The 10,291-nt window shown below is 33.8% G+C and overlaps 1 protein-coding gene across 1 annotated transcript; it reads right to left on the bottom strand.

Moving 5' to 3' along the window:
- Positions 1-1,727: 1,727 nt before the first annotated feature.
- LOC149741760 (alpha-tectorin-like) lies at positions 1,728-6,622 on the bottom strand. The gene is made up of 11 exons (XM_089888126.1): positions 6,495-6,622; positions 6,265-6,348; positions 6,132-6,204; positions 5,901-6,072; positions 4,549-4,706; positions 4,034-4,214; positions 3,506-3,576; positions 3,251-3,440; positions 2,390-2,623; positions 2,221-2,332; positions 1,728-2,011 (listed from the first exon to the last, which is right to left on the bottom strand). The coding sequence occupies exons 2-11, from the start codon at positions 6,326-6,328 to the stop codon at positions 1,875-1,877; spliced, it is 1,392 nt and encodes a 463-aa protein (XP_089744252.1). The 5' UTR covers positions 6,329-6,348; positions 6,495-6,622; the 3' UTR covers positions 1,728-1,874.
- Positions 6,623-10,291: the final 3,669 nt, after the last annotated feature.

Below are 10,291 nucleotides of genomic sequence, written 5' to 3'. Positions count from 1 at the left end.
CCAATGGTTAATTTGTTTTGACACAACGTATACACGTATCCGTTGATGCGTGCTAATGCTTAAAATAAGATGAATTTTACAAAATGTCAAGCGAGTTTTTGAACAATAAGTAAAGTGCGAAAACTTACATTTGTGTGCTGCATTTTCTACCTTCACCTTGGATGGTATTTTAAGAGGAAATTTAAACAATTGGTAGTAAAGCGGAATTCTCAACATTCTGTATAAAGTTCGATCAAGACGTTATTAAAATATTTCTAAAGATTACAACTTGTCCACTGCCTGACATTATGAAAACAAAAATTGTTGTAATGCTTCCTTAAATCGTTCAATTTCTCGCTTCTCCTCTCCTCATGGTGCTCACAAAATAAAAATTCGGTCTTTCATTTATTTCGCCTCACAAACACATTCACCACTAGCGGCGGTACCAACCTTTGGAATTCAAGTTCTTACACAAGGTAGAAGTAGAGAAGTGGTTTTACTAAGAATAACAAAGTTTTAGAAATACTATACCCGTTTCGTGTATTTAAAAATGAACTTTGATTTATCGTTTGTATGCAATGTGTGCGATCAATCGTAATTGCTCTACATTCGTGAATAAAATGAGATTATATTTGTAAATACTTTCCAAACTTAAAACTATCAGTCGCAGTTATTTTAAAAATGCCCCTAAACAATTGGTAAGTAACACACATTTTCGAAACAAAAGCTTGTTTTGCCAAGTTTTCAGAAAACAAGAGAGCCCTGATCTAACGATTGAAAACGTTTTATTATTAATAATACATAAATAATCGTTGTACAACTAATGTGTCGTAATGTAGAATTAAACTGTCGATGTCGTCAATGCCTATACACGTCCATGCCAGTGGCAATGCCTAGCTCTAACCCACAAGAAAGGGTCGTCGCTGCTACCATTGTGAGCGTATATGCGTATATGTGTCTATGGGTAAGACACTTATAACGGCAATTGCTCCAATTCGGTTGTCACTCATGGGTTGTCTTAATTAACAGTCATACATAAAAAGATGCAAAATTCTCCCGAAAAATAATCACCCACTAAGTAACATATATCATGGCAGCTTTTTTTTTTTTTCGCGTGACCATAAGGACAGTCGTTATAATTCTAATACGAATGTCCTGTACTATGCACCCCGTACCTGGTTACGGGTTATCAGCACTATTACTGACCATACTACTGGGTCGAAACAATTCCCGTTAAGTGTCTTACTTATGTACACATATACCGGCAAAGAAAATTGGGGCAAAATTGAATGTTTCATTTTGTTTAAAGATAAATCGCGGCGTCAAATTAACAGATTCATATTTTAAAACACCTCATTGAAATTTTTGTCATCCTTATTGCATACTCGTATAACAAAAAAACTAACAAAAGAAAACTTACATATACTGTCAAAAACATATACTGTATATAGTAGGATGGGGGAAGATGGGACACCTTCGGCGCATAATATCCGAATATCCTGATCGTGTTTTAAACAGTTAACAACAGTCTATAGGAGTCTTGAGCATATAGTTTTATAATTCTTTGAATGTTCCTTGTTTACTACCACGTTGGTCGAGAAGATAGAGGTAAAATGTGTCCCAACTACCCCCCCCCCCTACTGTATATATATATGTGTGTGTGTTACTCAAGAAAAACATACTCTCAATTAAAGTAAAAGTTACTCAAGAAAAACATACTCTCAATTAAAGCATAAGATAAAACTCGGTTTCCGATTATATTCGTATATTTATGTACTTTTGATACAGCTGGTATTACTAAACAATTTTTTTGAGTTTAACATTTCTCACAAAGATAAAATTTAGATGTAATTACGATATGTGGATGGCTAAAGCTGAAAACGATAACTCTACTATTAAATATAATTTCTGTTGATAAATTTCAGCAGCAGAACAATGAAGCAAACCGCGAATGCCAAGACTAAAATATTTGAATGAGAATACGATTGCAGAAATTCTCCATGTCGAGCAAGGTTGGGGAATCTGTATGAAACTAAAAAACAAACAAATTACAATTTGAACTAAATTCGAGTTATAGATAATTTGAAAGGTTTAAGGCAGCATAACTTTTGTCTAATTGAAAATAAATATATTATATATTGCATAATTAAACTAAATACAAACCACCAGTCATTTACAAGTTGAAATATATAACACTATAGAAAATATGATGCCTTTAAAACCGTCAGTAGATATACTTACAATATTTAGAACGGACGCACGCTTTTCCATCATTGTCAACGTAAAAATTATTAGGGCATATGCACATAAGCTGTCCAGCTCTGTTCATCTGACATTTGTACTCGCACTCCATCTGGATACACATATCGATAACACACCAGGCTTGCTTACCAATTTATTAGACTTATACCTTTTCACAATACGCTTTGATCAGCTGTGAGGAATCAAATCTTTCGATCTTTGGCTCCTTAACCAATCCGTTTATTTTAAGATCATCAGCAGTAATCCCCGAATCGGAAGATTTTTTCAAGGCTGCTTTTTGTATTGAATATGTTTCCACGTTAATGGGACCCATCGTAATCACTTTCGAAGTACTTTTCTCCATTTCAGTAGAACGACGACGCCGCCCGCTTGTAGCGCAACCCTGAATATAGAAAGCAGTTTAATTAACTGCGTGTTTACTGGTAATTTTGAACGACTACATTTTTGGTAATATGCAAGCTGTTATTTTTAAATTTAAAAAATACAGTGACAGTTACAAATTTTGTTTTTCGTTAATGTGTGTAGAATATATAGTATAGGCCCATATTCTTCTGCAATAAGTTAATAGACTTTATTTTTTTTAATATTTAAAAAATGTTTTTTTTAATCACTAAATACCAGTGTGTTGGTGTAAATAATATAATTTAATCTACTAACATGGCAAATGAAAGTCATGATGATTTCTTTCTGGATATATAGTAAGATGGGGAAGACAGATAGGAAACCATTAGAACATAATATTTAAAAATCATGATCATGTTTTGGACAATTAACAACGACCCATCGGAGTCGTAAAGATATGGTTCTATATTTCTTTGATTGTTCATGGTTTATTACCAAGTAGGACGAGAAACTAGAGTAAAAAGTTGTCCCATCTTCCCTTACCCTACTATATATACCCGCGTGAATATATTTACCGTCGGACCGATTACAGAAAACAATCCTATATTAGAATTGAGTATAAAGTTCACTATAACATTGCAATTTAGTGTATGAGTATAAAGCTCACTGTAACATTGCAATTCCCTTCAATATCTGGGTCACACACGCTCATGAAACAATGGATGAAAATTCGCTGACGATTCAGTGGCATGTCAACCCAACGGAAAGCTTTAAATGCAAATTCGACATGTATTCCCACGTAGTTCGATTTTACTCTAATTCCATTTGAAGGATCCAGCGGGTCTGTCCTAGGGCAACTACAGCAGACAAGTGGGAAATTAAATTTAAAAACATGACAAATTATATTTAAAAAATATCGTACTTGTCACTTATGATGTGATACATTGGATTGCTCTTAGGATCTCTATTAGGTGTTGCCCAGCATTGATGTGCCTGTAAATACGAGGTATGATATAGTACGGTATAGGGTAAAAATTATTTTCATGGTTTCGTATTTTATGATAATCAAATACTATACTACAGGAACATTCGACAGTGTACTCAAGAAGTATAAGGGCAGCGTCAAAGCCATGTAATTTTATTAACTTAAGTATCCCAATCCCAGCCACCTTACTATATATGTACAATTTATGGTAAAGCATGATGGGGGAAGATGGCACACCTTTCGCTCATATTATCCCAACATCCTGATCGTGTTTAACAATTAACAACAGCCTGTAGGAGTCGTGAGGATACGCTTTCATAACTATTTGAATGTTCTTTGTTTACTACCAAATGGGACAAAAAATAAAATTGAAAGATGTCCCACCTTTTCCCACCCCACTATATATTTCATAAAATTCATGGTTTATATGATATACAGTTTTGTAATATTTATTCGCGTACCAACCTGTAATATAGTATTGGACATTTGAAATATTTTAAGCCAAATTCCCACGTAGATGTATACACCAGGAATTACTACGGAGCGGTTGCTTGGTGGCAGTTTCGTTGTAAAGTTGTAGTCAGTAAACAGGCTCATATCAACGCTAAAGTCTTGAATCTTTTCTTTTACCACCGTGTTATGTGTTCTGAAACAACAAATATTTTTCTGGTGCTACACAAATGCAATCAAAATAAGTTAAATAGCATGTATAAAATAATTTGATCGGAACTCCAGTAATATTTTATATAAACGTATGTATCATACTGATGAAACAACGTCCTTATAAATATAAAAAAACTCCATTGATTATAGTTCTGCGCATACAAACAGCTCATGAACAAAAACCAACATACATCATCTATAAAACAGCCCAATAATGCAAGTTATCGGATGTGTAAAATAAACTATGAATCTAAATAAGCCCAAGTACTATATATATGCCCTTAGTAACACTCAGTTAATCAGTACGTGCTACTTACCGTATGACTGGAATGATTGATCTTATGTTCCCTGAGAGATCAGTGTTGTATTCACATTTGAGATTAAACACGTAGCTACGAACACGAGATATAAGAGTTGTCGGTCGTGCTACAATAAGGCGCACCAGGTACGTCACACAAGTTTTGTTTTCGGTTTTCTGTGTGTTTCATTATTTGTTACATAAGTAAGTTTTTTTACCATATAAGTATAAATAACGTATGTATAGTAGGGGGGAGTACACTGGGAAAATATGGGACACCTTTTCGTTCTATTTTCTCGTCCCATTTGGAAATAAACAAAGAGCATTTAAAAATTTATAAAACGTATCTTTACGACTCTCATAGACCGTTCTTAAGGTGGCTGGTACACAGTATCCGGCGTGCGAATTCGCTTGCGAATCGTATATGCAAACTCGTGGGCAATTCCGCATGCGGCAGCGAAATCCGGACAAAACAGACAAAACGGACGAATTCCGGATATTGTGTACAGCCACCTTTAATTGTTTAAAACACGATCAGGATATGTGGATATTATGTGCTAAAGGTGTCCCATCTTTCCCCCACCCTACTATAATATCCAAATATCCTGATCGTGTTTTAAACGAGTGACAACGGTCTATATAGAAATCTTGAGAATAAGGTTTTTTAATTCTTTAAATGTCCATGGTTAACTATAACAACTGTGAGTAGAAAATGGAATGATAAGGTGTCCCATTTTTCTCCCGCCCCACTATATATCTCTCTTTATGGTCAGTCAACCGAATTAGTATTATCATATCTTTATTAAAAAGACACTACACAGAAATATATTAAAACACAAGGGGAGTTATTTATTTTTTCCTCGGTTCACCGCTATAGTTATAAACACGTCTGCACAACTAGGAAGTGGGGCAGTATGGCACATAAAGTTGAAAGTTTTATATTAATATTATTCTGCAACTTATGGGCAGTCCCTCAAAAACAATTGGCTGTGCTAGATTCTTGCCACGTAAAGTCTGTATGTACAATTTTAAAACGGTATTATTTTGTTTACATAGTTTGCTCATGTACACTTCATTCTTTTTTCTTTTTTATATGTTTTTAGATTTAATATGGTTCAACGAGTATATACAAAATGAGGATCTTATTATTTTTTTCAGCAACCGAAAAATAGGTTGGTTCGTATATCAAGTAATAGCGTAACAATAATAACGTGACCCATCTTGCCGCATGCACTATCTTCCCCTACTATATATTAAAATTTGTAAGACATTCTTTGATAACTAAGATGAGGCAAAGATTCAAAGCAACAAGACGACATGTCGCTAACCGTGGACCTAGCGCCACATGAAATATAAAATAGTAAAACTTACATTGACACTCTTGGCACACATATCAAATCCAGATGACAGTCGTATGACGAAGCCATCGCCTGTTGTCACCCCTGTGCATGCGGTGGATGCTTCATTCTGCGACGTTTCGTTAACTAGTATTACCGTAGTAACGTTTGTGATGTTGTTCATGGCGAGATATGAATTGGCAATTCTAAAATAATAAATAAATTATATGCCAATGTAACAGGCATTAAGAGAGAAACTGCTTACGTAATAATTACTCCAGATGAACCACAAGAAATTGCGGTCGAAGGCAACTCTGGTGCATTGCTTATTGCGGAGCCTGCATGTAAAGAAAGAACCATAAAACGGACATAGGTTTAAAATAATTATGCATGCTCACCTGCTGTCTCGCCTTGTACGGCATAGAACAACACCGTAATCAGGGAAAACAACAGCCAATTCATTCTTGAAACAAGTTTCAAATCTTCTTGGCGAAAATTTTACAATTAAATTAACAATGATACAAAAATCCTGAAAATAGCTATGACATAACCATATTCGTTAAATAAAACAGATCAAAGCACAGTTACTACATAATATTATTCATTTCAACGTACTGCATTGCTTTACCTGTATTGGTTGAAGGCTTTTGGCGGAAACGAGATAATTACCGACTTCTTTGTTTCATCGTGAATGAATCAACACAGGATGTATATCGCAGTGCGTGAATAAGCTCGACGATACCTGTACATACGAATACACCTAATGTTTCTACGGAATAACGCGTCAGTACAGTTTAAGGGAAAACTTACATTCCTATTTTAACTTGCTGTTGAGCTAGTTATGTGCATAAAATGTAGCAGCAAATTCTGCTAAAGAATTTATTTCTGCAGTTTATGCATTTAAACATTTAAAAACCATAGTTCAACATTAGAGGTCATAATTCATCATTAGCGTAATTTTTTAATAAGTCTTACTACTTTATGTATACTCTTTTTCAGAAAAGGAAAACATGGTATGCCTTCCCCACGCCATTTTTAAACTGTTAACAACAACAGTTGGTTTTCGCTCATCTCTTTTGTAGCTGCGTAGTAATACTTCCTTGTTATCAATTAAACGGCCGGGTATACCATAAAAAGATTATAAATAGGCGTAATCTTTTTCCTGAAGCATTTTCTGACTTTAAAGCGAACACTTCAATTTCAACGTGTCATATCCTACCGTTTTTACCCGAGAGTTGCATTAAATTTGATCCGACTTTTGGCGCATGCGTTTAATAGCGCTCGGCCCAAATATATATCGACAGCGGGTTTAAAAAGCAAACGCAGAAAATGATGTCTGCATGTCTCTGTAGCGAGTTGGTAGATACCGCTAACTATACTGCGCCACTAAAACAACAACTATAATGTGTTTGAACTAACGGTCTCTAGAATTAGTAATAACAGAAAATAAATGATAGCTATTATTAATGTTTTTTGTACAATTATTTCTATACAAGCCACTTCTTATGATTTATGTCCAAATGCCTATATGACTGATTTCGAATGTATGCAACCAACATAAATTAAGAAACACTGCTAGTTTTTTTTGCCACGTATATGCTTTGTATAGGACCCTACAATATAAAAACGATGCTTTTGTGTCGTGTTTTTTCTTATATAATTCATATTGACCACGGCCTATTTTTTATAATGTCCATTTACCTCCACATATCTAATACTAATTTATAAGACAAACTGAAATTTATTAAACTACGATTCTGATTTAGTGATTCGAAGTTTAGGCAGTTCTAGTATATTTCAATGAGCATTCTGAACAAGCATCCCTTTATTATAGTAGGGTGGGGGAAGGTGGGAAACGTTTAGCAAAAAGATCCAAATATCTTGATTGTGTTTTAAACAAATAATAACGGTCTGTAGGAGTTATAAGGATATGGTTTATTAATTTTGTAAATGTTCTTTGTTTACTACCAAATGGGACGAGAAAATATAATGAACAGGTGTCTTCCCCCACCCTTATATATATGAGTTGTTAACTATTGAAAAATGTTATATTTGTTCAACACAAATTTTAATATTTAACAACAGTAATCGACTTTTCCAGGCGAATTGTTGGCTTGTGAAAAAACTGTTGAATATTACTGTATCAGCTTTCGTCTATCATCAAATGTGGATTATTAAAAAAAATATTATGGAACATATTTTGCACCGTTTCAAGGTATTTCTACCATCTGTACTGTTGGCGTCGCTATGTCGGATTACGTCAGACACCATGGTGTGCCGATAATTACCAGAAATGAATTAAACACCCAATCACTTTTATTGTTACATTTGCCTCTGCTAGTATTGTTCTATCTTGTCAAGCAAAGACAAAAAACACAGTTCATAGCAAATTCTTCAAGTACTTTTACCAGAGCTTTTACAGTGAACGAGAGTAAGGCAGAGTAAACTTAGTAAAATATGCTTATTAAACTTATCTAAAATAAGTTTATTAGTAGTAATTCCTTATTATAGGCTACAAATAACAACTCAGGGTCGTGTTAAAATTGGACAGGGTAGTTATTATATTTGTTTCGACCTACTGCGCATGTGATAAGGACCAACCGTTATATGACGATTCGTGTCTGGTCATTAGAGCTACGCTGTCTTGTTTGATTTTAACTTTTTAGTTGTTTTACGGTCTGATGCATTTGTGTGAATGACGGAGATTTTCCAAACAAGACCAGCAACTGAAGCAGATGAAAATAAACAGCTCACAGATTCGCAGTAAAGTAATGTTTAGTGAATTAAAATTTTCTTTATATGAGATTTGGCACTAGTGAAGAATCCTCCGGTACATAGCATAATAGCCTGTTGGAAAGTGTTAGAAGTTGGTGGTTAGGGATTAATGTTTAGGGGGTTAACTAGTGGTTAGCAAATAAGGTGGGGAAGGATTCTTCACTAGCACCACTACTCCATGTGTCAATGTGTGCCGTGTACAGGACACCTTAATGGTATATATATATAAATGTGAAAGGTCTGTCATACTGGTATTCCCGTTTCGTATTATACTGTGTCACTGCCTGTATTTTTTTATGAACAAATAACATTATTGTGTTTATAAATCAGACAATCGCACAAAAAACTATAGTGGTTATGAAAACATGTTCTGAAAATCTTTAGTTGATTGAGACTGTTCTTTCCATATGCGGCATAAGATAAAACTACGTTATATAATCTAAATTATCAAAGGATATAGCATAATACCAGGCTAGCATGTTGAGCTTTAGTATAAGTATCGCTAAAACATAAAAGGTAGATTAAAGTTTTTTATAATAACACAAAAGAATTGAATTCTCTAATGACACAAAGGAATTAAAGAATTCCAATACTCATTGCTGATGTTTTTTAACGTTTACATTTTATTATTAATTCATTTATCGGAACAGTTTATCTTGCTTAAACAGACATTATAATCTTACGTTTCATAGGCCATAGCATTAAGCATCACTCTCAAGATTTTGAAATGAGCATTTGATTCAAGTAATTGAATGAAAAAATCTCTGCTTGGCTGTACGTACATGTGCATTGTACATGTTACCTATTATAAATGTATACATATAACATAAAAACAATATCAAGCCACCAAGCATGTAACAGTAACACATGTAATCTCTAAATCCACACAGTATTTTAACATTAGCTGCTACAAGTGATTCGATTCGGTAAAACTATAGTCTATGGTTAAAATTAAAAAAAATAGAGCATAGGTTATCAGATATATATATGTATATCATCTAAAAGAAATGTTACCATCTAAAAGACCATTAGTTGATTTTTACATAGATTCTTTTCCTAATCCTAGTTACTAATCAGCAAATCAATATTCATGATAATCATGCAGATATAAAGGATCTTATTAGTTTGTAATGAGTTCAACAAACTTGTTGTGTAATTAAAACTTAAACAATATGCTAGTTCTACTGCTTTATTATACTTAAAAGAATAAACATAACGTATTTATTTCTCACTCACAAGTCACAAGTTACCACATATGTAATTGTAATTTTGTGGCTAATTATTTTGGGGGATATTTTTTGGTATGATGAGTGACAATTTAGACAAACCATTCCGTTTAGGCAGTTGCCGTTAAGTGTTTTGCTCACAATGGTAGCACTGTCCGCCATTGAAATATAGTATATATATATATATAACATTAAACATGATGTTAAAAACTATAGCAGTAGGGCAACATTATTTTGTGTTATTACCTGTATTCTTGATACCAATTTTACGTATTATTTAAAGTTACCGGTAATTTTAAACTGTCCATCTTACCCCAACTATTTTTTAATTGTTAATATTACATGTGTTGTGCGAATCGCTAAATACCCCCTGCTGTATATTTCTTTTGGTCGTCAATTAATCAAGAATCAAGATGTGATAGTA

Source organism: Ciona robusta, chromosome 1 (assembly GCF_009617815.1).
Source record: "Ciona robusta chromosome 1, ASM961781v2".
NCBI classification, from domain to species: Eukaryota; Metazoa; Chordata; class Ascidiacea; order Phlebobranchia; family Cionidae; genus Ciona; species Ciona robusta.
Note: the sequence above shows the minus strand (reverse complement) of the source record. Positions and strands in the feature narration are given on the sequence as shown.

Coding starts and splice junctions, on each gene's coding strand:
- LOC149741760 (XM_089888126.1), bottom strand. CDS start 6,328: ATGAATTGGCTGTTGTTTTCCCTGATTACGGTGTTGTTCTATGCCGTA. Junction 6,205..6,264: donor CGTACAAGGCGAGACAGCAG/GTGAGCATGCAT, acceptor CTTTACATGCAG/GCTCCGCAATAAGCAATGCA. Junction 4,215..4,548: donor TCAATCATTCCAGTCATACG/GTAAGTAGCACG, acceptor TTGTTGTTTCAG/AACACATAACACGGTGGTAA.